Source organism: Aedes albopictus, chromosome 1, assembly GCF_035046485.1.
Source record: "Aedes albopictus strain Foshan chromosome 1, AalbF5, whole genome shotgun sequence".
Lineage (NCBI taxonomy): Eukaryota > Metazoa > Arthropoda > Insecta > Diptera > Culicidae > Aedes > Aedes albopictus.
The window spans coordinates 146,712,103-146,739,990 of NC_085136.1; the positions used below are offsets into that span (position 1 = coordinate 146,712,103).

Genomic DNA, 27,888 nt, shown 5'->3' on the forward strand with positions numbered 1-27,888 from the left:
CAATGGATTTCAAAAACTGTTGTGAACCCATGCAATATGGGTATTTTTGGAACGGGCTCGAAGAGTAGATGTCGAAAATCGATGTCCGCCGCCATTTTGAAATCCAAGATGGTGGCCATCGGATTTCAAAAACTGTTGTAAACCCATGCAATATGGGTATTTTTGGAACGGGCTCGAAGAGTAGATGTCGAAAATTGGTGTCCGCCGCCATTTTGAAATCCAAGATGGCGGCCATCGGATTTCAAAAACTGTTGTAAACCCATGCAATATGGGTATTTTCGGAACGGGCTCGAAGAGTAGAAGCCAAAAATCGATGTCCGCCGCCATTTTGAAATCCAAGATGGCGGCCATTGGATTTCAAAAACTGTTGTAAGCCCATGCAATATGGGTATTTTTGGAACGGGCCGCCATTTTGAAATCCAAGATGGCAGCCAATGGATTTCAAAAACTGTTGTGAACCCATGCAATATGGGTATTTTTGGAACGGGCACGAAGAGTAGATGTCGAAAATCGATGTCCGCCGCCATTTTGAAATCCAAGATGGTGGCCATCGGATTTCAAAAACTGTTGTAAACCCATGCAATATGGGTATTTTTGGAACGGGCTCGAAGAGTAGATGTCGAAAATTGGTGTCCGCCGCCATTTTGAAATCCAAGATGGCGGCCATCGGATTTCAAAAACTGTTGTAAACCCATGCAATATGGGTATTTTCGGAACGGGCTCGAAGAGTAGAAGCCAAAAATCGATGTCCGCCGCCATTTTGAAATCCAAGATGGCGGCCATTGGATTTCAAAAACTGTTGTAAGCCCATGCAATATGGGTATTTTTGGAACGGGCCGCCATTTTGAAATCCAAGATGGCGGCCAATGGATTTCAAAAACTGTTGTGAACCCATGCAATATGGGTATTTTTGGAACGGGCTCGAAGAGTAGATGTCGAAAATCGATGTCCGCCGCCATTTTGAAATCCAAGATGGTGGCCATCGGATTTCAAAAACTGTTGTAAACCCATGCAATATGGGTATTTTTGGAACGGGCTCGAAGAGTAGATGTCGAAAATTGGTGTCCGCCGCCATTTTGAAATCCAAGATGGCGGCCATCGGATTTCAAAAACTGTTGTAAACCCATGCAATATGGGTATTTTCGGAACGGGCTCGAAGAGTAGAAGCCAAAAATCGATGTCCGCCGCCATTTTGAAATCCAAGATGGCGGCCATTGGATTTCAAAAACTGTTGTAAGCCCATGCAATATGGGTATTTTTGGAACGGGCCGCCATTTTGAAATCCAAGATGGCGGCCAATGGATTTCAAAAACTGTTGTGAACCCATGCAATATGGGTATTTTTGGAACGGGCTCGAAGAGTAGATGTCGAAAATCGATGTCCGCCGCCATTTTGAAATCCAAGATGGTGGCCATCGGATTTCAAAAACTGTTGTAAACCCATGCAATATGGGTATTTTTGGAACGGGCTCGAAGAGTAGATGTCGAAAATTGGTGTCCGCCGCCATTTTGAAATCCAAGATGGCGGCCATCGGATTTCAAAAACTGTTTTAAACCCATGCAATATGGGTATTTTCGGAACGGGCTCGAAGAGTAGAAGCCAAAAATCGATGTCCGCCGCCATTTTGAAATCCAAGATGGCGGCCATTGGATTTCAAAAACTGTTGTAAGCCCATGCAATATGGGTATTTTTGGAACGGGCTCGAAGAGTAGAAGCCAAAAATCGATGTCCGCCGCCATTTTGAAATCAAAGATGGCGGCCATCGGATTTCAAAAACTGTTGTAAACCCATGCAATATGGATATTTTCGGAACGGGCTCGAAGAATAGAAGCCAAAAATCGATGTCCGCCGCCATTTTGAAATCCAAGATGGCGGCCATTGGATTTCAAGAACTGTTGTAAACCCATGCAATATGGGTATTTTTGGAAAGCGCCGCCATTTTGAAATCCAAGATGGCGGCCAATGGATTTCAAAAACTGTTGTGAACCCATGCAATATGGGTATTTTTGGAACGGGCTCGAAGAGTAGATGTCGAAAATCGATGTCCGCCGCCATTTTGAAATCCAAGATGGTGGCCATCGGATTTCAAAAACTGTTGTAAACCCACGCAATATGGGTATTTTTGGAACGGGCTCGAAGAGTAGATGTCGAAAATTGGTGTCCGCCGCCATTTTGAAATCCAAGATGGCGGCCATCGGATTTCAAAAACTGTTGTAAACCCATGCAATATGGGTATTTTCGGAACGGGCTCGAAGAGTAGAAGCCAAAAATCGATGTCCGCCGCCATTTTGAAATCCAAGATGGCGGCCATTGGATTTCAAAAACTGTTGTAAGCCCATGCAATATGGGTATTTTTGGAACGGGCTCGAAGAGTAGAAGCCAAAAATCGATGTCCGCCGCCATTTTGAAATCAAAGATGGCGGCCATCGGATTTCAAAAACTGTTGTAAACCCATGCAATATGGATATTTTCGGAACGGGCTCGAAGAATAGAAGCCAAAAATCGATGTCCGCCGCCATTTTGAAATCCAAGATGGCGGCCATTGGATTTCAAGAACTGTTGTAAACCCATGCAATATGGGTATTTTCGGAACGGGCTCGAAGAGTAGAAGCCAAAGATCGATGTCCGCCGCCATTTTGAAATCCAAGATGGCGGCCATTGGATTTCGAAAACTGTTGTAAACCCATGCAATATGGGTATTTTCGGAACGGGCTCGAAGAGTAGAAGCCAAAGATCGATGTCCGCCACCATTTTGAAATTCAAGATGGCGGCCATTGGATTTCAAAAACTGTTGTAAACCCATGCAATATGGGTATTTTCGGAACGGGCTCGAAGAGTAGAAGCCAAAGATCGATGTCCGCCTCCATTTTGAAATCCAAGATGGCGGCCATTGGATTTCAAAAACTGTTGTAAACCCATGCAATATGGGTATTTTCGGAACGGTCTCGAAGAGTAGAAGCCAAAGATCGATGTCCGCCTCCATTTTGAAATCAAAGATGGTGGCCATCGGATTTCAAAAACTGTTGTAAACCCATGCAATATGGGTATTTTTGGAACGGGCTCGAAGAGTAGATGTCGAAAATTGGTGTCCGCCGCCATTTTGAAATCCAAGATGGCGGCCATCGGATTTCAAAAACTGTTGTAAACCCATGCAATATGGGTATTTTCGGAACGGGCTCGAAGAGTAGAAGCCAAAGATCGATGTCCGCCGCCATTTTGAAATCCAAGATGGCGGCCATTGGATTTCAAAAACTGTTGTAAACCTATGCAATATGGGTATTTTTGGAACGGGCTCGAAGAGTAGATGTCGAAAATTGGTGTCCGCCGCCATTTTGAAATCCAAGATGGCGGCCATCGGATTTCAAAAACTGTTGTAAACCCATGCAATATGGGTATTTTCGGAACGGGCTCGAAGAGTAGAAGCCAAAGATCGATGTCCGCCTCCATTTTGAAATCCAAGATGGCGGCCATTGGATTTCAAAAACTGTTGTAAACCCATGCAATATGGGTATTTTCGGAACGGGCTCGAAGAGTAGAAGCCAAAAATCGATGTCCGCCGCCATTTTGAAATCCAAGATGGCGGCCATTGGATTTCAAAAACTGTTGTAAACCCATGCAATATGGGTATTTTTGGAACGGGCTCGAAGAGTAGATGTCGAAAATTGGTGTCCGCCGCCATTTTGAAATCCAAGATGGCGGCCATCGGATTTCAAAAACTGTTGTAAACCCATGCAATATGGGTATTTTTGGAACGGGCTCGAAGAGTAGATGTCGAAAATTGGTGTCCGCCGCCATTTTGAAATCCAAGATGGCGGCCATCGGATTTCAAAAACTGTTGTAAACCCATGCAATATGGGTATTTTTGGAACGGGCTCGAAGAGTAGATGTCGAAAATTGGTGTCCGCCGCCATTTTGAAATCCAGGATGGCGGCCATCGGATTTTAAAAACTGTTGTAAACCCATGCAATATGGGTATTTTCGGAACGGGCTCGAAGAGTAGAAGCCAAAGATCGATGTCCGTCGCCATTTTGAAATCCAAGATGGCGGCCATTGGATTTCAAAAACTGTTGTAAACCCATGCAATATGGGTATTTTTGGAACGGGCTCGAAGAGTAGATGTCAAAAATTGGTGTCCGCCGCCATTTTGAAATCCAAGATGGCGGCCATCGGATATCAAAAACTGTTGTAAACCCATGCAATATGGGTATTTTTGTATTTTTGGAACGGGCTCGAAGAGTAGATGTCGAAAATCGGTGTACGTTGCCATTTTGAAATCCAAGATGGCGGCCATCGGATTTTGAAAACCGATAGACACCCATGAAATATGGGTATTTCGAAACGGGCTCGAAGAGTAGAAGCCAAAGATCGATGTCCGCCGCCATTTTGAAATCCAAGATGGCGGCCATTGGATTTCAAAAACTGTTGTAAACCCATGCAATATGGGTATTTTTGGAACGGGCTCGAAGAGTAGATGTCGAAAATTGGTGTCCGCCGCCATTTTGAAATCCAAGATGGCGGCCATCGGATTTCAAAAACTGTTGTAAACCCATGCAATATGGGTATTTTCGGAACGGGCTCGAAGAGTAGAAGCCAAAGATCGATGTCCGCCTCCATTTTGAAATCCAAGATGGCGGCCATTGGATTTCAAAAACTGTTGTAAACCCATGCAATATGGGTATTTTCGGAACGGGCTCGAAGAGTAGAAACCAAAAATCGATGTCCGCCGCCATTTTGAAATCAAAGATGGTGGCCATCGGATTTCAAAAACTGTTGTAAACCCATGCAATATGGGTATTTTTGGAACGGGCTCGAAGAGTAGATGTCGAAAATTGGTGTCCGCCGCCATTTTGAAATCCAAGATGGCGGCCATCGGATTTTAAAAACTGTTGTAAACCCATGCAATATGGGTATTTTCGGAACGGGCTCGAAGAGTAGAAGCCAAAGATCGATGTCCGTCGCCATTTTGAAATCCAAGATGGCGGCCATTGGATTTCAAAAACTGTTGTAAACCCATGCAATATGGGTATTTTTGGAACGGGCTCGAAGAGTAGATGTCAAAAATTGGTGTCCGCCGCCATTTTGAAATCCAAGATGGCGGCCATCGGATTTCAAAAACTGTTGTAAACCCATGCAATATGGGTATTTTTGGAACGGGCTCGAAGAGTAGATGTCGAAAATCGGTGTACGTTGCCATTTTGAAATCCAAGATGTCGGCCATCGGATTTTGAAAACCGATAGACACCCATGAAATATGGGTATTTCGAAACGGGCTCGAAGAGTAGAAGCCAAAGATCGATGTCCGCCGCCATTTTGAAATCCAAGATGGCGGCCATTGGATTTCAAAAACTGTTGTAAACCCATGCAATATGGGTATTTTCGGAACGGGCTCGAAGAGTAGAAGCCAAAAATCGATGTCCGCCGCCATTTTGAAATCCAAGATGGCGGCCATTGGATTTCAAAAACTGTTGTAAACCCATGCAATATGGGTATTTTTGGAACGGGCTCGAAGAGTAGATGTCGAAAATTGGTGTCCGCCGCCGTTTTGATATCCAAGATGGCGGCCATCGGATTTTAAAAACTGTTGTAAGCCCATGCACTATGGGTATTTTCGGAATGGGCTCGAAGAGTAGATATCGAAAATCGATGTACGCTGCCATTTTGAAATCCAAGATGGCGGCCATTGGATTTCAAAAACTGTTGTAAACCCATGCAATATGGGTATTTTCGGAACGGGCTTGAAGAGTAGAAGCCAAAGATCGATGTCCGCCGCCATTTTGAAATCAAAGATGGTGGCCATCGGATTTCAAAAACTGTTGTAAACCCATGCAATATGGGTATTTTTGGAACGGGCTCGAAGAGTAGATGTCGAAAATCGGTGTACGTTGCCATTTTGAAATCCAAGATGGCGGCCATCGGATTTTGAAAACCGATAGACACCCATGAAATATGGGTATTTTCGAAACGGGCTCGAAGAGTAGAAGTCAAAAGTCGATGTTTGGCGCCATTTTGAAATTCAAGATGGCGGCCATCGGATCTTGAAAGTCGATTGAAACCCATTAAGTATGGGTATTTTCGGAACGGGTTCGATGAGTAGACGTCGGAAATCGATGTCCGCCGCCATTTTGAAATCCAAGAAAGGGAATTTTGCCATGAGGTGGTTTATTCATCACTACCTGGAGAACCTGAAAAATTCGAATTTGAGTTCTTTTTAATATTCCTTTTCATGCGTTTTTTTTATTGTTGTCAAAGAGTTAAAAACGAAACAGCCTAACTTTTGCAATTCGAGTACGTCCACAAAAAATGGAGTTTCTGGCACGAAATTTCTGTTGAGTGAAAATAGATTTTTTTTTTTTCAAATGGAAGCAAACGGAAGCATCATCAATAACATCCAAGGATCGGTATATTCGCCTCACTCCATTCATATTCACTCCTCTTTGCTGATGCGAATCGAGAAAGATGCAGCAAACGGATCGTCGTGATCAAACACGCAACCCCATCACCAGTGGGAAGCGATGAGCCAGCTGCTTGACATGAATATTCGTTGCCATTCGTCGCAGTTTGGATCGCAAGCGAATGAATGAATGGCGAATAGTGAAGAATACTGGTGAGCGATCGAAGCGGAAGTGGAAGAGAATTTCTGCATGTAATGCATACATTTTTACTGTATTGTTGCTGAAATGCTAGATTAGCAAAGAAAATAATTCGAAAACATCAAAAATTCGTATGCACAATATCAATCGCATCACTCACGAATCGCATTCGCTTGCGATGCGAATGTGGACGAATGAGTAATTTCCAAGTGTGGCTTCCCACCGTTCGCCGGAATTTGCTGTCGTCGCTGACAAGCATACACACGAACTAAAGCGACAACCGTTCGCTGCTGACTGTCTTCGAATGTGGAAGAAGAAGAAAAGTGGAAATGAGGAACCCTGATTCTCCCCAATATCTCCCAAAACTTCCAAAGTTCCTTAAAAATCTCCAAATACTCCTAAAATGTCCAACTTCTCCTAAAATCCCCAACAACTAGAAAAATACAAAACTTGCTGCTTAGATTTTACAAAGGCATCATTTTCCTCGAAGAACCTAAAGATTCCTAAGTTTTCTTTACTATTAAAATTCCTCATCTTCTCCCAAAGTCCCCAACTTCTCCTAAAATGCCCAACTTCTTCTCAAATCCTCAACCTTTCCTAAAATGCCCAACTTCTCCTAGCATCTCCAACATCTAAAAATAATACCCAACTTGCTGCTTAGATTTTCCAGAGGCATCATTTTCCTCGAAGACCCAAATGAGTCCTAAGTTTCCTTTATCCTCCCCAATATCTCCTAAAAATCCCCAACGTTCCTTAAAAATCCCCGACATTCCTTAAACATCTCTAACATCTCCTAAAATGCCTAAAAGTGTTTCAGGTTGATAAGATCGGGGCACTTTTCTGTCAATTTTGAACTAAATAAAAAGGTTCTGGGTTCGTGAAACAAAACAAAAACAGTAAGGGGCCATCCAATAATTACGTCACGAAAAAATCCGTATAAAAATTTCCAATTTTAGCGTAACGTACTTAATGGATGTTCCCTAAAGATGGCATGGTTGAGGGAAAGGGGTGTGATTTGTGTAAATTGAAGAAAATGTTTTGGGACAAGAATAAACTTTTGAAGTGAATGGGTCTGTTGTATGATGAATTCAGGGTTAATTTTCAGAGTGTTCTAATCTAGAAACAGCCTCTTCCGTGTGTCTCTAATACACACGATACTGGGAGCAGTGATGCCAACCTAACAAACATGTTGGTCAAACTCCTGAAGGAGTATAGGTAGAATAGACCAGTCTAATTTTAAAAAGTGCTCTCTGATTCTCAAGTCTATCTCCATATTTTGATTGGAATCCAAAAAGAAGTTACTGCTTTTGCTGGTTATTTGCTTCTTTGGCATCAATGATGTAGGAGTTGAGCGAAAATTATTAAAATTCGTGAAACCCCAATATGTCCTAAAAACTAGCTTCGGGGACAATCATGCTTTGGACCTCTTAATTTCAATGGATTTGGCTTAAGTTTGGACCAGTCACTTCTTTTTGGATGCCAATCAAAATATGGGAGTGGACTTGAGAATCAGAGAACGTTTTTGAAAAAGTGGACAAGCCTAATTTAAAATTTCCTGGAGAAATCTCTAAAAGAATTCTGAGGAATATCCGGAAGAATTTCTGGAGAAATCCATGTAAGATATCCTGTAGAAAATAATTAAGAACTCCTAAAAGAATCCTAGGAGAAATTTCTGCAGCTATACCTAAAGGAATCCTCAAGAACTTCTGGTGGAATATCAACAGAAAATTCCGGAGGAAACTTTAAGAAATACCTGGAGAAAGCCCCATAAGAATCCCATAAATAATTCCTAGAAAAAAAATGATCCAACTGTGGGTATTTAAAGAACAACTACGAAAATCCGTGGAAGAATTCCAGTATAAAATCCTGATGGAATCTCAACAAAAAATGCCCGGAACAATTTTCGTAAAATCTCCTCGGGAAATATCTGGTGGAATCCAGCAAGGATTGCTTGAGGAATCTTAGTAGAAATTCCCAAAGGAGTCTCAGGAGGAATTCTTGGAGGAATAAATCTCTGAAAGGTATCCTCTTGAAGGGAAATTTGAAGAAATCCCAAGTAACCACGGTGCCGAAGCCTTATTGCATGTAGATATACGGTGTATTTAGAGCAATTATTATTTTCCATTAACATTTAAGGATGATTTAAAGTGGAAATGGCAATTATGCGACTGAACTAAGACTAAGAGGATAATCTTAATTTGATATCATAATTGCCCATTTCCTCTTTAAATCAACCTTAGATGAATTGCCAAATTGGGGTGTTGCCAAAATCGGTAATTTTTTTTTGTGGATTATTTTCAACTTTTATACGTCAATTTGGCTTATATTTTAAATATGGACTATTCACAAGTTATGAAACGATCCCTGTAGGTGACGTTCATAAATTACGTCATGATTTGTAAAAATGTTGATTTTGGAAAATTTAATGAATTTTGATTTTTTTTAAAATGAGTAAGGCTAAAATATAAATACATTTACAAATACAAACGATTTTTCGGTAAAAATTTTTGGGCAAAATTTTTTGTTGCCAAAATCGGTAAAAAATTGTTGCCAAAATCGGGTGTTGCCAAAATCGGTAAGAAATTGTTGCCAAAAACGGGTGTTGCAAAAATCGGGAGTAGACAAAAACGGGTGTTGCCAAAATCGGTAAGAAACTGTACTCCGGATAATCGAGTCTAAAATTCCGGATAATCGAATTCCGGATAATCGAGTCTCCGGATAATTGAGTCTCCGGATAATCGAGTCCGACCTGTATTGCATGGGTTAACAATTTTTTTTGAAATCCGATGGCCGCCATCTTGGATTTCAAAATGGCGGCGGACATCGATTTTTGGCTTCTACTCTTCGAGCCCATTCCGAAAATACCCATATTGCATAAGTTTACAACATTTTTTGAAATCCGATGGCCGCCATCTTGGATTTCAAAATGGCGGCGGACATCGATTTTCGACTTCTACTCTTCGAGCCCGTTCCGAAAATACCCATATTGCATGGGTTTACAGCATTTTTTGAAATCCGATGGCCACCATCTTGGATTTCAAAATGGCGACGGATATCGATTTTTGGCTTCTACTCTTCGAGCCCGTTCCGAAAATACCCATATTGCATGGGTTTACAACAGTTTTTGAAATCCGATGGCCGCCATCTTGGATTTCAAAATGGCGGCAGACATCGATTTCCGACTTCTACTCATCGAGCCCGTTCCGAAAATACCTATATTACATGGGTTTACAACAGTTTTTGAAATCCGATGACCGCCATCTTGGATTTCAAAATGGCGGCGGACACCAATTTTCGACATCTACTCTTCGAGCCCGTTCCAAAAATACCCATATTGCATGGGTTTACAACAGTTTTTGAAATCCGATGGCCGCCATCTTGGATATCAAAATGGCGGCGGACATCGATTTTTGGCTTCTACTTTTCGAGCCCGTTCCGAAAATACCCATATTGCATGGGTTTACAGCATTTTTTGAAATCCGATGGCCGCCATCTTGGATTTCAAAATGGCGGCGGACACCAATTTTCGACATCTACTCTTCGAGCCCGTTCCAAAAATACCCATATTGCATGGGTTTACAGCATTTTTTGAAATCCGATGGCCACCATCTATGATTTCAAAATGGCGGCGGACATCGATTTTTGGCTTCTACTCTTCGAGCCCGTTCCGAAAATGCCCATATTGCATGGGTTTACAGCATTTTTCAAAATCCGATGGCCGCCATCTTGGATTTCAAAATGGCGGCGGACATCGATTTTCGACTTCTACTCTTCGAGCCCGTTCTGAAAATACCCATATTGCTTGGAATTACAGCATTTTTCAAAATCCGATGGCCGCCATCTTGGATTTCAAAATGGCGGCGGACATCCATTTTCGACATCTACTCTTCGAGCCCGTTCCGAAAATACCCATATTGCATGGGTTTACAACATTTTTTGAAATCCGATGGCCGCCATCTTGGATTTCAAAATGGCGGCGGACATCGATTTCCGACTTCTACTCATCGAGCCCATTCCGAAAATACCTATATTGCATGGGTTTACAACATTTTTTGAAATCCGATGGCCGCCATCTTGGATTTCAAAATGGCGGCGGACATCCATTTTCGACATCTACTCTTCGAGCCCGTTCCAAAAATACCCATATTGCATGGGTTTACAACATTTTTTGAAATCCGATGGCCGCCATCTTGGATTTCAAAATGGCGGCGGACATCGATTTCCGACTTCTACTCATCGAGCCCATTCCGAAAATACCTATATTGCATTGGTTTACAACATTTTTTGAAATCCGATGGCCGCCATCTTGGATTTCAAAATGGCGGCGGGCATCGTTTTTCGACATCTACTCTTCGAGCCCGTTCCGAAAATACCCATATTGCATGGGTTTACAACATTTTTTGAAACCCGATGGCCGCCATCTTGGATTTCAAAATGGCGGCGGGCATCGATTTTCGACATCTACTCTTCGAGCCCGTTCCGAAAATACCCATATTGCATGGGTTTACAACAGTTTTTGAAATCCGATGGCCGCCATCTTGGATATCAAAATGGCGGCGGACATCGATTTTTGGCTTCTACTTTTCGAGCCCGTTCCGAAAATACCCATATTGCATGGGTTTACAACATTTTTTGAAACCCGATGGCCGCCATCTTGGATTTCAAAATGGCGGCGGACATCGATTTTCGACTTCTACTCTTCGAGCCCGTTCCGAAAATACCCATATTGCATGGGTTTACAACAGTTTTTGAAACCCGATGGCCGCCATCTTGGATTTCAAAATGGCGGCGGGCATCGATTTTCGACATCTACTCTTCGAGCCCGTTCCGAAAATACCCATATTGCATGGGTTTACAACAGTTTTTGAAATCCGATGGCCGCCATCTTGGATATCAAAATGGCGGCGGACATCGATTTTTGGCTTCTACTTTTCGAGCCCGTTCCGAAAATACCCATATTGCATGGGTTTACAACATTTTTTGAAACCCGATGGCCGCCATCTTGGATTTCAAAATGGCGGCGGGCATCGATTTTCGACATCTACTCTTCGAGCCCGTTCCGAAAATACCCATATTGCATGGGTTTACAACAGTTTTTGAAATCCGATGGCCGCCATCTTGGATATCAAAATGGCGGCGGACATCGATTTTTGGCTTCTACTTTTCGAGCCCGTTCCGAAAATACCCATATTGCATGGGTTTACAGCATTTTTTGAAATCCGATGGCCACCATCTTGGATTTCAAAATGGCGACGGATATCGATTTTTGGCTTCTACTCATCGAGCCCGTTCCGAAAATACCCATATTGCATGGGTTTACAACAGTTTTTGAAATCCGATGGCCGCCATCTTGGATTTCAAAATGGCGGCGGACACCAATTTTCGACATCTACTCTTCGAGCCCGTTCCAAAAATACCCATATTGCATGGGTTACAACAGTTTTTGAAATCCAATGGCCGCCATCTTGAATTTCAAAATGGCGGCGGACATCGATTTTTGGTTTCTACTCTTCGAGCCCGTTCCGAAAATACCCGTATTGCATGGGTTTCATAATGTCTATTCAGAACTTAAGATTTTATGACGGCTTATGATGCGTCTTGCTCATTGTCCAACAATTTTCTTTCTATCAGTCTATCAATTGATAGAGATAGAACTTCTATCTCTATCAATTGATAGAAGTTTTACTGATAGTATCTCTATCACTATTTTTACTGATAGAGATACTATCTCTATTTTTTCTATCCCTGATAGAACCCGTTCTATCAGTGATACTATCGCTGATAGAAAAGAACTGATAGTATCAGTAGCTCAAATTGATAGTATCAGTGGTCTATCAGATAATTGATAGTATCACCTTCTATCAGATAATTTCGGTGCCTGTCCATGAATCACCTTTTAGAGATTTTTTGAGACATTTGCTTCTTCTTTTTCTTTTTGGAGAACGTCCCAACTGGGACATAGCCTGCTGTTTTTCAGTGCTGTATAAGCAGTTCCACAGTTATTAACTGGGAGCTTCCTCTACCAATGACCATTGTGCATGTACGTATATATCGTGTGAAAGGCCTGAAGATACTCTTTGCCCAATGTTGACAAGGGAATTTCTATCGTCATTGTGATGCCGAATACCCTTGCGCTTACTGCATTGGCTATATGAGCCCTTCAATAGTTCTCGACGAGTTACTGAATTACTGGTGAGTTCCTCCTGTGACATTCCGGGTGCAGTACTACAGATACTGATGAGGTTTTCACATTTCGCTTGTCAGCGTGGACCCCAACGAATTGTTAGGAAGATTTCATCATAAGTTTCGAGAAGAGTGCGACGTAAAACTTTCCTGGAAATCATCGAGGAATTCAAGAGTACTGCCAAGATATTGTTATTCTCACGGAATCTCATATTATCAAACAGATATTTCAAAGATGCAAAATTATTGCAATCTAGCAAACTAAAAGTAAACGTCTATCTTCGTACGCCCCAGCTTTCGTATAGAGCGTGCAACTCACAGTAGTGAAACCAACCTCACGGAGCATAACTCGCCAGTGGAGCATGAGAATGTGTCGTTGTTTGTGTTCAGTAGCAAGTGACACCTGCCGCCAATTAATTAATGTTGTAGGTATGATTGCAGCTTGATAGAAGCGAACCAGTAGGTACGATGCGAAATGCATACAGCATGAAATTGCCAGAGAAAGTGGGTGTTTATAATGTTGAAATTCGATTTCAAACCATGACAACAAAACCTTGATAGGAATCTAAGTAATTGGGCAGTGCCTGTGTGGGGGACACGGTACAAACTTAAACATGTGGTTGTTATGCTTGTGTTTTATTTTTCCACATACGTCGTACATTATCAAATCTTCAAAAAATCGTTTGTTCGGGCTACTGAATGAAACCCAAAGACCCGAAGTTACACGAAGTTTGCCAACCACAACTCATCGCCCCCTCACCAGAGCATGATAGTGAAATAATATTTGAAAAGTATTGGAGCACGACTCCACACACAGTTTCAAAACTAAAGTTTGCATGAAAAAAAAAATGTTTTTCTCCTGTCGAAGGTGTATAAACAACACCTTTGATAGAACACAATTCATTAAGATTTCCAAATAACTTAAAAACATCACAACCTTACGCAAAATCCATCGTTTAACGAAATATAATTTTTTATTAAAAAAAATCTTATTTTCGCAGTTTACTTCTAATAATTTACAAATATCGTAAAATTTGGTACCGTAATCCGGGGTCAAATTGATCACTTTAAAACAACTTTTGAGGATAACATTAGTGACAATTCAAATATTTCCAAAAGAATTTTTGTAAAATCAGTACCCAGTGGATCTCCAAGCAACCATGTAATAGAATTTTGTTCAACAAATTTAAACTTTTAGTTAAATTACTTCAAAAATCAAAAAAATTAAGATGCCACTTTGGGGCGAAATTGATCAGTATACAATCAAGCATCGGTTAAAAAGAAAGATTTCCTTATCCATAATAGAATAGCTTCATAACTTTCCAACCAAGGCTCCACAAAAATGTTAAAACAAAAAAAATACGGGAAGTCCTAGTGACAATCGATTGTTTTGATGCAAAGATTTCAGCTAAGTGAGTGCCCAGGGTCTGGGACCATTTGGGCACGAGCACCTATTTTGGGCACTTGCTGCTATAACATAGTCAATTTCAAACCGATTGACTTGAATTTTTGCACATGCCTAGATAATGTGCGTATCTGATCGTGTCTCAGAAATCAAGTGAATCGGTTCAAAATTGACTGAGTTAGCGAAATAGGTGCACCTGCCCAAATGGTCCCAGACCCTACATTGCATATTCCTAAAAAAAATTAGGCAAAACTAACTTTTTCCTAAACAAATAAAAGTCCAAACTCATCTCTAGACATTCATGAACTAGATGAGGTAAGAAGTTCGAGATCATTGCGACGTTTAGAAGTTCCTGGTATACAATTACAATGTAGTACCCACATGATCAATTTCACCCCGCTGATCAATTTGACCCCGGTTTACGGTTTGTCATAATGACAAATATTTGCCATGGTAGTCCGACATTTATCTGGGGTTGCCATGATTTACGCTGTTGTGGTCATTCATTGGGCTTGTTTAGGCAAATATTTGTCAGGTCTAATAGAACCTTAATTGATTTGAAGAACTACGAACCCACCATGTTTCACGACAACAGGAGTTGCACTACGTATATCGTTTTTCTATGGAATGGCTGCATTTATGTTGCACTATGTCACAATAAGCAGATGTGGTTTTTTGTACATCGAAAACAGTTTAACACAACAATGTCAGAGTTTTTATTAAAAATCAGGACAGTGTTGCTTCTGCAGTCAAATTTTAAAATGTTAAAAAGTGCCCAAAATTTAAAGAAAATGATTTTTAATTGTTAAAAAAAGTACTGAACCGATTATAATAGAATTCTCACCACTTATTATGCCTTACTTATAGAACTGAAAGTCGAATTTTCAGACGTTTTGATGAGCTACCCACAAAGTTATAGCTTAACCCTTTGGAGCCGGAGGGGTCATATATGACCCCGGCGATGAAACCGAGCATAACAAACGTGTTCGACACCAGCGAGGTTGCATCCACAGCGGCGAAAAAAATCGGCTCCAAAAGGTTAAACAATTTTTAAGAATTTGACAACAATTTTTAAAATGGGTGCCCAAAGTTTCTAAAATCACATATTAGAAAAACTTGAAAATTGAGATAAAATGTGGAACAAATCGCGTTCTGGTGGGATTCGAACCCACGACTCCGTATTCGCTAGACCGGCGTTTTAACCAACTAAGCCACATAACCGGTAACAATCCTGCGGAATAGCAACCCAAACTGACTTCGAGCCCACACCATGAACATTGCTATTCTCACAATTTCATCTCTCTTTCGGCTTAGATGTCAACCTCTCAACATACTTGTGGTTGTGCATTCTAATTGCACAAGCTTATTGGCATCTAAGCCGATAGAGTGGTAAAATAGGCATAGTGTTCATGGAGTGGATTCGGAGTCAGTTTCTTTTTCGCAGAATTGGTACTGTGGTTTAGTTGGTTTAAAGCACCGGTCTAGCGAATACGGAGTCGTGGGTTCGAATCCCACCAGAACGTGTTTTTTTTCCACAATTTCATCTCTCAATTTGCCAATTAACACGACCCCCGACAACTCATTTTCGAAATGCTGGCATTTCGTTAATTTTCATTCGATTTTTTTTTGAAGTCACCCTCAATCGATCATAAATTGGTGCAAGTTTATTACATTCAAGTGCCCTGGCCAAGATCACAGGGTTTGACGGTATTAAAGTGAAGGATGTTAATTGTAATTCTTGTAATGAAAATATCACCTTTAACACTTTAATGCGCCTCCAACGGTTCATTGCGAACCGGCTGCTACAGATGGAGTATGGCTGATTTATCAGAAATGCTCGATATACAGGAGGAACCTGCTGGGGCCTAGTAGTTTCTATACCCAGGAAACAGTTCCGGTCGATTGAGTCTAGGAGGGTACCGAGAGTCGTTGTGAATCATAATGAAAATATTAGTGTTTTGTGACGGGTCTCGGAATCTTTTTTGAGTCAGCAGACTTTGAACTGTTGCATGGGCTTCCCACTATTTGGTTAATTTTAACAAATACACTAAAAAAATCAATTCAAATATGAAATAATTAGTAGTATCTCGTGTATTCAATTTGCTAATACATAGGTCTCAACATTTGATGTGCTTTCGTGATTTAATTTTCTCTTTAATTATTTTTATATCTGATAGCTTTGTGAGTAAACCCTAATATGTTTCATGCCTAGTACTTAATGATATTTTCTTGCGTCATCAATTCAAAATAACTAAAAAACTAATAGTGGGAAGTGCAGCATTTAATAGTGCATGCTTATAGATTCGAAGCTAACGTGTGATCAAGACGAAATCGACAAAAACTGACTACTTCGACTTTGACTAACGTAGACTATTTATGACAAATTAGATTTTTTTTACATTTTTCGGCTGTATGGAAGGTTTTCTTTAATTTTGACCTATTTGGACCTTGCTGATAGTGCTAGGGATGTGGACGAAATACAACTTGCAAAGATAAAAAAAAACATTACTTAAATAAGGATCAACAAAAATGGACATAAGAAACACATCGACCATCTAACAGATCATAGGCACACCAAAGATTACTGATCTATATGGCAGACCATAAATTTGAACAATAACATTATTTAAACCTAGACATGACAAAAAAAAACACAAATACAAAATCGACCAAATGACAATAAACCGAAACTTTCACACCTTCTACCGTAACCTTCTGAATCAGTACGCAACAGTGTCTTACTGGACGACATGTCCGTGCACGGCTGGTGAACTGCTTCTGAAGGAATACGTTCTCTATCCTATCCAAAGGCCTAGTGAACTGTCGTTGTCCGCGCAAACGCATCGTGCTCTTCCATATAGACGCGAGACGATTGTGCACACAGTGATGGGAGAGGTTTCTACGTCCCTCGGCGTGCCACTAGGAATCTTTCAAAAAAAAAAAAAAAAAAAAAAAGTTTATTACATTCAAGTGGCCGTGGAAAATAAAGCGCGATAAAACGATTTATTCTAGCGCCTGTGGGAAAATACTCCAAATTTGGTCACAGTTTTTTTTTCGCTTTATTTTTATATTTTCAAATTTCTCATCGAAGTCTTCAAAGAACCACTTTTAGAACTTCAAAAAACCGCACATTTTCGAGCGCAAAGAATGTTGATACGTCATTCTGTTCAAAAGATATTTTTGATTTTCTAGAAAAAAAAATGTACGATTTTCAACAATTTTTTTATTGAGTTTCAAAAATAACACCTCTCTATTTTTTTAATATGTTTTATATAAATACATCTTCTTGTGAATGCTGGCAAAAGATATTTTTTATTTTCGCCGCAACCCTTAATATTGTCTTTTGAATATAATATGCTTTTTGAAGAAAAAGTTTTGAACCAAAGGATCGTCTCCGCACAAGAAATTACTCGTTTTCAAATGCTCTATAAGTGATTTTTGGGTGACTTTGATCTGAAACTGATACTAAAAAGATACAGCCAGAAAACCGGTTTTTCTAGAACCACCGTAAGCAATTTAGAAAAATATCTCTAGATTGGTCGTTTTCAAAGCTACCTACATAAAAACTGTCTTCAGCCAACTTGGTCAAAATTGATAGATCTACAACTTTGCCAAAGATATTCTTGCAAATAAAAAAGTCTGGCTTTTAATTTCTTTGAAAATATGGACCACCCTAATTTTTATGTACATCTGAAAGCGGGCGTTATTATTAGAAACAACTTTGTAGAAGATTATATTTCTATATATCTATTAGGGTGGCAGAGCAAGATTTATGTTTTGTGTTGTTTGTAGTTTGTAGTTTGAGTTTTGTTTTGTTTTGTTTTTTTTTTTTTGATCCTGGTGCCCATGGGGCCTTAAGCAAAATAGTTATCTGAATAGCAAGTTGGCTGTTGAGTTGGGTAAATACATCGAGTGATGAAATAATCGAGTTATTGCTTTTTCAAAAGAAATGTTTTCTGGTTTACAAGTAGAATAACTAGCCACAGAAGTCCAATGTCGCGACTGTTCGTGTGACTAACATCTAGTTTGCCACGCCCTTACAGCGTCAGCAGCGGTACTAGACGTGTCAAGTTAATTTTGTTTACAATAACAAAAGGTCCTCTACAAGATGGACACTTGAAAATAGTGCATTATTGCAATTCAAGTTATTACATTGAATAAGTACGAAAAGTGACTACAGCGCCATTGGAGTTCTAGTGTATTTCTATTGGTTTACATATTGTACAGGTGGAGAACAAGCTACGTATGAATATCATGGGTGATAAAATTGATTTGACGTATAATTCATCCAGCTATTGATAACAAAAACGAAAATGAACCAAACACGTCAGTTGGCAAAAGTGCCGCAAAGTGAAACTTAAAATACTACTTTTCACCGCTTTAGTTTTGATGAAGAAAGTTGGCCGTTTAATCGATCTTTCGCCAAGTGAAAAGTTAACATTTTCGCCACGTAATGGCAAAAAAACAATATAGAGCATTTGTAGGATTTCCTTCATTTTTGTAAAAAGTGCCCCACGTGGGGCCCAAACACATAACCCTAAGATTAAGAGGCACATACTCTACCGACTGAGTTATTCGAGCTCTTGAGAGTTGTTTCATTACTTTTCTACAGAAACATTTGACAATTTCATCCATTGATATATTTATGTCCGGTGTGCAAAATATTTCGCATTTTGACAACCATTTCATATACACTAAGGTCTTTCTTTACACGGGTAGTTTTTCTGCTTTAACTCGGTCAATTTTGAAGCTACCTATCTGATTTTCCGTACACAGGTAGTACTAACCGTGTCTACCTGTGTACAAATGTTCATGTGAAGTGGCCCAAAATTGACCGAGTTGAAGCAGAAAAACTACCCGTGTAAAAAAGACCTTAGTGTACTTGTTCAATAATTATTGTTTGGTTAGCAAAATCGGGTTCATCTTGCAATTGTAGTACGTTGCGATAATTTCCAGATCCAACCCTAGTTCAGATAGAAATTGATTTTTTGTTATGACTTTCGGAAATTAGGATTTCAACTTATTTTTTGTTGCATATTTGTAGCAATTTCTTATATTCGTTGTGCTTATTTTCCTGTACATTCAGGGAAAGGATCATAGGTTTTTTTTATTCTCGTTCTGAGAGCGAGTCTAGACGCTAAAGTCTAGGCGTTGAAGCCAGGACACAAGGAGAAATGCCTGTGCCCCATCCATAGAGAAGTAACGCCAACTAAAACGGAGTGTGCATTAACCTTCTTAGTAGTAGCACTCCCAACGATTTTATGTTCAAACACCATTCCCTAAAACGAAACGGTTGGTACGGTTGTCCCCGTTTCTTCCTGTATTCAATTCAAAAAGGTTTGTCAATTATGTTTTTCATAAGTGGACAACCTGCCTTAACTTTTTGAATTATCTCCCAACTTCGCACCATTTTTTAGTGATCTGCTACCGGGGAAAAAAACTAAAACTTGGAATTAGCAGGGACTATTGGAGTAAATTTAAGCGTCAAAAATTTACCTTTCAAAATATGTTACGACATATTTTGTAGGGGACCGGAACCCATCTTTAGCAAAGTGTTCTATCGAAATCAAAGCTAATAAACGTTGAACATGAAGAACGCTAAGGGAAAGTAAAGCTGATTTCCCAAAAGAATAGAGGATGGTTTTTGATGCATTTGACGGAATTTGGGAATCTTTGAAGTTTTAAAATATTCCTGTTAGATTTGCAGGGTACATTTTTATCAATATTTGATTGGTTAGCTACAATAAATTGTTTTAATAATGTTTTGGAAAAACTGCCGGAGGCATAAAATAAATTGAAATCTATCTATATATATATATAAATGCAGTGGCATACGTGGGACCGTGCATAACTTGCGAACGGAAGGTTAGATATTTGTCGTCTTAGTTTTGTTCTGTTAGTTTTCACCCAAGGAAGGTTTATGAGGCATAAAACATGGAAAAATTGTGAGTTTTCAAAATCGATCTTCCATACATTTTCACCGGGGATTTGGTCTTGGCTAGAAACTTAAAACGTCAAAAACGCAGTAGGCAAGACAAAGTTTGCCGGGTACAGCTAGTTTAGAATATTTTCTTGGGAAAAGTTCTTGACGTAATTTTAAAATACATTCTTGATTTTTTTAAATTAAATTTTGGAAAAATAGACAAAAAATGGTGAAGTTGTCCAAAAAACAGCTTGAATTCTGTAAGAAACTTCTGCAAATATGTCGACAAGAACTTTGTCAGAAATTTTGACTGTAAATTCCATTGTAGATCATGATTTTGCTATAATTTTGCCTAAGATTTTTCTGATAATTCCACACACTGTTAACCTTTGCACAGCAAACGTCAATTTATCCTATGCATATTGCATACCCATCGGTTGCATTCTTCTTTCATAAAGACGCCATTTAACTTCTAATTTATTACCATAACGCAATGCATAAGTAAGTATGCAACTTGTCACTACTCTTTACTATCACGCATAATCTGTCAGCATCACTATTTTTAATGCTTCATGATTCTCAACAGACCCCCCGTTCGCAATATGAATTGCCAACCAACATGCATGCACTTATCAGCTACCCGTCTTCGCACCCCCAGCCCAGCTTTCAAAATAAACGGATCATAACACCTTCTGTCAAGAAACACGGCTCGTCAGTAGTATTATGTATGACCGACCAGCCAGCCAACCAGCATTAACGCGTGAACTAGAGAGGAAAGCGCTAAAATTGAGCAGTAAATTTTTAATCTTCTGTGCTACCCTCGAACACTCATAAAACATACCTAATGGCAATAATTGTAATCTGCTTCGATGCTTGCAAGCCCCAATTACCCAAAACTTTCTCCTTATGTTCAGCTTTTATTATTTATTCAGCCCTCCGAGTTTGTCTCTTTGGACTGGAGTTACAATTTTCAAACATCCACGCAACCGGTGGTGGTGACGGAACGTCACCCTGCAGATTCTTTCGTAAGAGAGCCCACACACGTGTTCGCACTAAGGCTTCAATCGGCGATTGAATGTCATTAAGCCGGGAGATTTTGCACCGGATAGAGCTCACTCTTCAGCTGTTTCAGAGCGCGCCGCGCCGCGCCATAATGAAGCCGGAGGAGATCAAATCGCGGGTCTCAATTTTAACGCCTCATTTGGCCACTCTTTTAGGTAGATCCACACCGCGCGCGCGCGTGGATGATGCGAGTTTTCGGGGTTTAGTGTGAGTGTGATCAGTGATTCAAAATTAGGAAAAAGTACAGATTGAACCGAACGTTACGTGAAGATCAGCTACTTTCCCTGCTGAGAAGAATCGGCAAAATTGCAATAATCAACAACCTGCTGAGTATGCTATCGCGTCGTAAGAAGAAAAATAAACAGCTGGAAGAAATGTTGGAAAAGGACAGAAGTGATTCGGATTCGTACGAGGAGTTTGAGTACCTTCGTAACGACGCCCGCGAAGGCAAGACTTCCACCCCGATTGGGACCAGCAGCAGTGGCAGCTTTAGCCCGTGCTCGATCGAGAGCCCAAGTACCGGAAGTGTCGTGGGAGTGGCGATGAAAATGATGGGCGACGCCGGTGGAACTTCAAGTGTAACGTACAGTAAGTGTGAAAAGTTCAACAATGGTTCCAAGAAGCCGCAACTGGCAAACGTGCCGGCAGCGATGGGAACCGACGACGTGGGAGTTGGAAGTGATGCGTTCGCTTCCGGGGGTAGCCTACGGAGCCACTGTTCGGAGAAGCTGAAATTGAGTTCGGAGAATGGTGGTAATAAACAAGCTTCGGCGGTGGGCGATGATGATCCGGACGAAATCGACGGCTACTGCCCGGTGGAGGTGATGAAAAGTGAAGTGAACGGAGAGCAAAAAACTGAAATGAGCATTATAAGGTACGTATAATTGATGGAATGCAATCGAACCAATATGGAGCAACTTGTACCGATGCCTTTTCTCATAGAAGCATGATTTTTTCACTACTGGCATTTTCTCAAGATATAGGTATTTGCAGGGGTATTTGTGTAACTTGGATGAAATTGAACATCTGTTTCTTTCAAATTCAAGTTATGTAAATTTATCGGAATGTAACTGCTGTTGCATACAATGGTTAGGCACACCTTTTTAATTGTTTTACTAATTGAAATTTAATTGTATTTTGTCAGTTTTATGCTTCAGATCTAAAGCTTAAGTAAAAAGAAAATCGTGTTAAGTACTGTTCCTTTGAATTCCACTAAGAATTTGCATCCTTTGACAGATACGTATTTCGACCTCAACTGTAAGGTCGTCTTCAGTGTCTTGTACTTGACTCGACACTGAAGACGACCTTACAGTTGAGATCGAAATACGTATCTGTCAAAGGATGCAAATTCTTAGTGGAATTCAAAGGAACAGTACTTAACACGATTTTCTTTTTACTTACAGATATTCCCCTAACAAGCGCAGGTTAATCATCATCACTATAAAACTTATTCCTTTAACCGTTATGTGTCCGACAAACTTTTTGCTTTTTACTATACCGTGCTTTTTAAATGGGCGCTGGGTACCCGGGGATAAGGGGATTTTATTCTATTTTCGATTAAGAGGTGAATTCAATCGTTGAAGTCTAATTCAAAGTCTGACGCTTTCGAAACGAATTTAAAAAAATATAAATGTGTGAAAATGCATAAGGGGCCATCCATTTAGTACGTCACGGTCCTAGGGGGGAGGGGGGTTTGTGAAATTGTGACAAGCAATGTATTAGATATAGGAAAACCCGTACGAAGGGTGGAGGGGGGGGGGGGGGTCGAAAATTTCCAATTTTAGCGTGACGTACTAAATGGATGCTCCCTAATTGTGTATCGGCTATTAGTCGAAACCACTGCATATGTAGCATGCTCTCAATTGAATCAAAACGCATTTATTGATTGAATTCGCTGTACAGAATAAGAGACAGATGCGATCAGCTGATTTTTTTTGTTTACCATGTATTTTTGACATCCGATGATCGGGGTGACAGTTGAACACAAAGGAATTTGTTAAGCACTGACGACACTTGACGAAACTTTGTTAAGTAGTACTCACACTGTGTTTACATTTTAAGCTGTCACCCCCATCGCGAAAAGTCGTCATGGATTGCCTTATTCACCCAACGAATGAGTATGAACACTAGTTCATCAAAGATTGTCCATAAATGACATTACATAGACATAGATCTCATTAGCTGGTTTTGCTTATATGCTTATGAGTCTGCTTCGGATGTACTGTCAGGAGTGATGAGTCAGGAACCGCCTAACTATACTACAGGTTCCAAGAATCATCGCTTTCAGGATGCTGTTCAGGTCCTTCTTCAATTCTTGCTCGCATAGGAACCTTAAGAAATTTTCACTAGCGACACCCATGCAACCGATTGCCATAGTGCAGTTGACAGTTTGAGAAACCACGTGCTTCCAGCCGCTTACTTACCGCCCAATTCACCACCCACCGAGAAATAAAACCAAAACAAACACTGTCAAAATCATTCCTCATTTGCGTCACATTCACAAAGATTTTCCAATGCGAGTGAAGTTCATCCAAATGCAGTTTTATTCAAGCAAATCTATGTAAAATAAAAGTAATGTTGTGTAACATAGTTTACAAGAGTCCTGCGCTAATTTGTGCAAAAGATTTCAGACATTAAATAAAAGTCATTTACTCGGCACAAATTATGTGGAAACATTATTAGCGTGCAACACGTGCGGTCTTATTCGCCCCCAAAACGACGATTCGACCGCTTGGGAGTGTTGTCGTCGTCGTGATGATGCTTCCCGAAAGCAATGTCAAATTCGTTCGGGGTTTCAAAACATTGGAAAGAAATTCATTATTTTTACAGTCAGATTGAGATTTACGAGTAAATGAGTGTGATCCGAAGTTATAACTGTTTATTCAGAGCATAACAGTATTTTTTACGGCAGTGAAAAATAATTAGAAGTACGATATTTCTGGGTCTGAAAATCGTTCAGGCGAAGTAGATAGCAAATCTAACCTAGAATATCCTACAATTCTAACCTCAACTCCTCACTTGCACAAGCCGGATCTCATTTTTCACGGAAATGGTGGAACAAAATGCAAAACTAATGTACGTGCGACCGAGGGAATTGAAAGTTCTACCATTCCCACTTAAAAAAAATGTCGGATGTGGGTTGTAAGTAGGAAAAATAAAATAATTCCCCCAACAGATTATGTTGATGGGTATGTTAAAAAAGGTAAGCATCATCAGTTCGGTAGTTGCGCTACCGAAACAAAGATGGGTAACAGTATGTTTTGTTTTGCCCTTGAAAGCCAATCCCGCCATCCGGATGGAAGACGACCGTGGTGACAGTTTTTGGTCGCAACGCACATGTGAGGCAGCTGTTGAATATGAACGTCGCTAACGCCATCTGTTCGCTGATTGCCACTTGGCAATTTGTGGCGGCCATGTTTTTTACACAAGCTGCTGAGTCAAACTTGAACGTCTGTCTGCGGTATAGCGGTATAGCGATGTCGATGAGGTTAGGTTACCCGCTTCATCCTTTTATCGTAAACAACAATGCCGGGCCGGTTAGCATGAATGAGGACGTCCGTGAAGATCTTGCGATCCCTGTAAAGCTTTATGCAACTATTTTATAGAACCGGTTCCGGCTGATACATGCAGTAGGGTACAAATCTGTCGACCAAGTTGTGCTTTGAAGCAAGCTGTTGATGCACAATTGTGGCAACTTCGTTGTGACGATCGAAATAGGCTGATCTAGCTAGCACTAAACAGCCTGCAATGACATTCTCACAGTTGATGAGGGTGCGTTCCATGAAACTTTTTCTGCTTCCATGCATGGGCGAAACTACGATTTTTTGCCAGGGGGTGCACTACAAACAAATATTCATTAGTTCATCCATTCATCATTCATCGCCCCATATCTCACAGCAATGCATTCGAATTCTAGGGGGTGCCTGGTAACCCCGGCACCCCCGGTAGTTTCGCCTATGCTTCCATGTTATTATCATCTCGACAACGGTCTTGTTTTCGCAGTTCAGCTGGTAATGCTCCTGCGCCAGATCCAGGACGCTATAACCGTGGTCAGCTTCACATGCAGTGCGGTATATTGCATGACAGTCCTGGCTTTCTACGAAATATGCCATCAGCTGCTGGATCTGGGACACATACATATAGTGCCTGGATATCGGTGACTTCTCTTCCTCTTACTGCGCGTAACATGACTTTTATAAACTCTGCTACTCGTACTGCTCGTTTTAACGCCTCGAGGTCAGCCTTGGTCCACTTGACCCCAAGCTGTAGATGAAAAGGGACACATCAAACTCGTTGATCACCTTCACCTTGTTGCTGGCTGACAAAAAACTCCTCAGAACACAGTTGACACGATGCAAGATCGTGTCCTGCAGCTCTTTCTTGATCGCTGTGTGGCAAATTCCTCTAATTTGCAGGAAGCCGAGGTATTTTTTCGCTTCGCCTTCAACTATATTCCGAATCTCCTCCTGTTTGTTGATGCGGAAACAGCTGGCGTCCCCTACTTGAACACGATCAAGATGGACTGACCGACATTCGTCAATTTCAAACTCCATCCGGATGTCATTGCTGAACACCGCCACAAGCTGCAAAAGCTGATGCAACCTCTGTACCGATTCCGCAAACAGCTTCATATCGTTCATAGAGAAGGTATGGGTTATTCTTGTCCCACTTTTCAGTTGATATCCAATATATAGTTGCATTGATAGAGTATTCTGCTGACAGGGTTCATTGCAAGGCAGAACCATAGCGGACTAAAGGTATCGCCTTGAAATACCCCCTCCAGATGCTGAGAGATCTGAACCACAACACAGCTGTTTCGTGGGTAATTTGTAGGGACGTACTCCACATCGCCATCGCGTGCGGCATTAGCCTGATTACGTTCACGCCTATCTTGTACAGTTGCAGTAACTTGAGAAGGTACGAGTGTGGCACTGAGTCGTACGCCTTCTTGTAGTCGATATACCCCAAATAACACACTTGTCATAGAAGAGTCACGGCGGCGCAGGTTTTTGTTGCGCAGAAGTCACTGTGAGTTACTTCTAACAAGCAAATACATACCTACCTGCTAGAAATAATTCACAGTGACTTCTGCGCTACAAAAAACCTGCGCCGCCGTCACTCTTCTGTGGCAAATGCGTTTTGGGGCGCCATGCGCATGTTCCGTTGCTTTTCGATGTCTTGACCCACAAAGACAACATCTATGATGACCATAATTTTGCAGCCTTGCGTGTTTTTGCGATACCCTTTTTGTTCTTCAGTCATCACGTTGTTGGCATCAGGGATGGGAACACTCACTTGCAAAGAGTTACACTCACTTGCTATTTTCTCAGCCCAGAAACGTGCAATCAAAAAACGATGTATGGACGACTTTTGCCTTGTGGTTTTATCTAAAAGTTTGCCGAATAGAGTAGGGGTCGAATACGCATACCGAAGTCGTAACAGAGATGTGAAAGCGACTCTCCACGAGGTGAGTGTAATTTACATTCACCTTGTGGAGAGTTGCCTTCGCAGCTCTGTCACGACTTCGGCATGCGTGTGCGACCCCTACTCTATTTGGGAAACTTTTCGACAAAACCACAAGGCAGAAGTCGTCCATACATTGTTTTTTGATTGCACGCTCCTGAGCTGAGGAAATAGCAAGTGAGTGTAACTCTTCGCAAGTGAGTGTTCCCATCCTTGGTAGGCATCGCAGTTGTCTTGTTTCTTCCTCATTATTACCGACGACAACACCTTGTACAGACTCGAGAGGCACGTTGGTCTGTACCCACAAAATGTGGGTTCTTCCTTCGGAAGGGAAGTAAAGCGTGGGTCCCGAGATGAACTAGCCTAGGGTTAAAAATCTCGTTAATACAGACAAAAAAATGTACTTTGCTGGATCAGTTGTTGTTTGGGCTATCGGCAGAAGATAAGTGATACCCCTGGTAATGAACTTTGGTAGCTGCGTGGGGTCCTCTAGTGGCCGTTCACAACCGTTTCGTTGCTGATACTATCGAGCCTATGGTACCAGTCGATCATTAGCATCGTTCCGGGGTGGTCCTTCGCGAGGATGACAGGGCATTTGCAATTTCTGGTGAAGTGAGCCGCGTTCACCATTCTGGATTCCATGCGAACCACACCGTGCTCGTCCAAGCATGGCGAAGCTTCACGAAGTTCGCTGTTTCGATCTAGATGTTCACGTTGATTTTGTCATTTTTGACTTCAACAAATCATCCTGGCTCAACAAATTATGTCGTTTTGTAATTGATGCACCTTTGATTAGTTGATGCAGCACGTTGATGAATTTATGGACGTAGGCGATGGAACGCAGCATCCTCTCTCATTTGGAAAACCTTCCCAAGTCTATTAGTCAAAACTTGGATACTTATTGGTGCACGTGATCTGGGCGAATTTCTTCGTTTGTGCTGGCTAGCAACAGGTGTATCTTGTAGAGGCCAAGTGTCCGCATTCCGGAGAATAGTACAAACAATCTGGAGCTCGGAACTGTTGTGACTGTTTCGCCAATTCAAGGTCCTTTCCCCATTTTGTTGCATCGCATCGTCAGCAACGTTGAGATGAGTGAGAAGGCAACGCCATTCGTCGACTGTCGTTAGGTCTAAAGTTTCTGAGACCCGAAGGCCGAAGTGTCACAAACTGTCGATACTTTCGGATATCTGACCGCAGCTAATACAGTACAGGGCTAGACTCAGTCTATAGTACACGTTCAGCAGTTTTCAGATGAGTGGTTC

General features: G+C 41.1%; 1 protein-coding gene across 19 annotated transcripts in view; it reads left to right on the top strand.

Annotated features, from left to right (window-relative positions):
- The window catches only part of LOC109421864 (putative uncharacterized protein DDB_G0282133), a 539,561-nt gene that overhangs the window by 327,589 nt on the left and 184,084 nt on the right, over positions 1-27,888 (top strand). For 6 of the 19 annotated variants that reach the window (XM_062845552.1, XM_062845549.1, XM_062845554.1 and 3 more), the window contains exon 2: positions 21,319-22,037. The exons of the other annotated variants lie outside the window; for them this stretch is intronic. In XM_062845552.1, coding sequence (XP_062701536.1) covers positions 21,496-22,037 — 542 coding nt within the window. In that variant the 5' untranslated portion in view covers positions 21,319-21,495. The remainder of the gene's footprint in view (positions 1-21,318; positions 22,038-27,888) is intronic. 19 annotated transcript variants of the gene reach the window in all.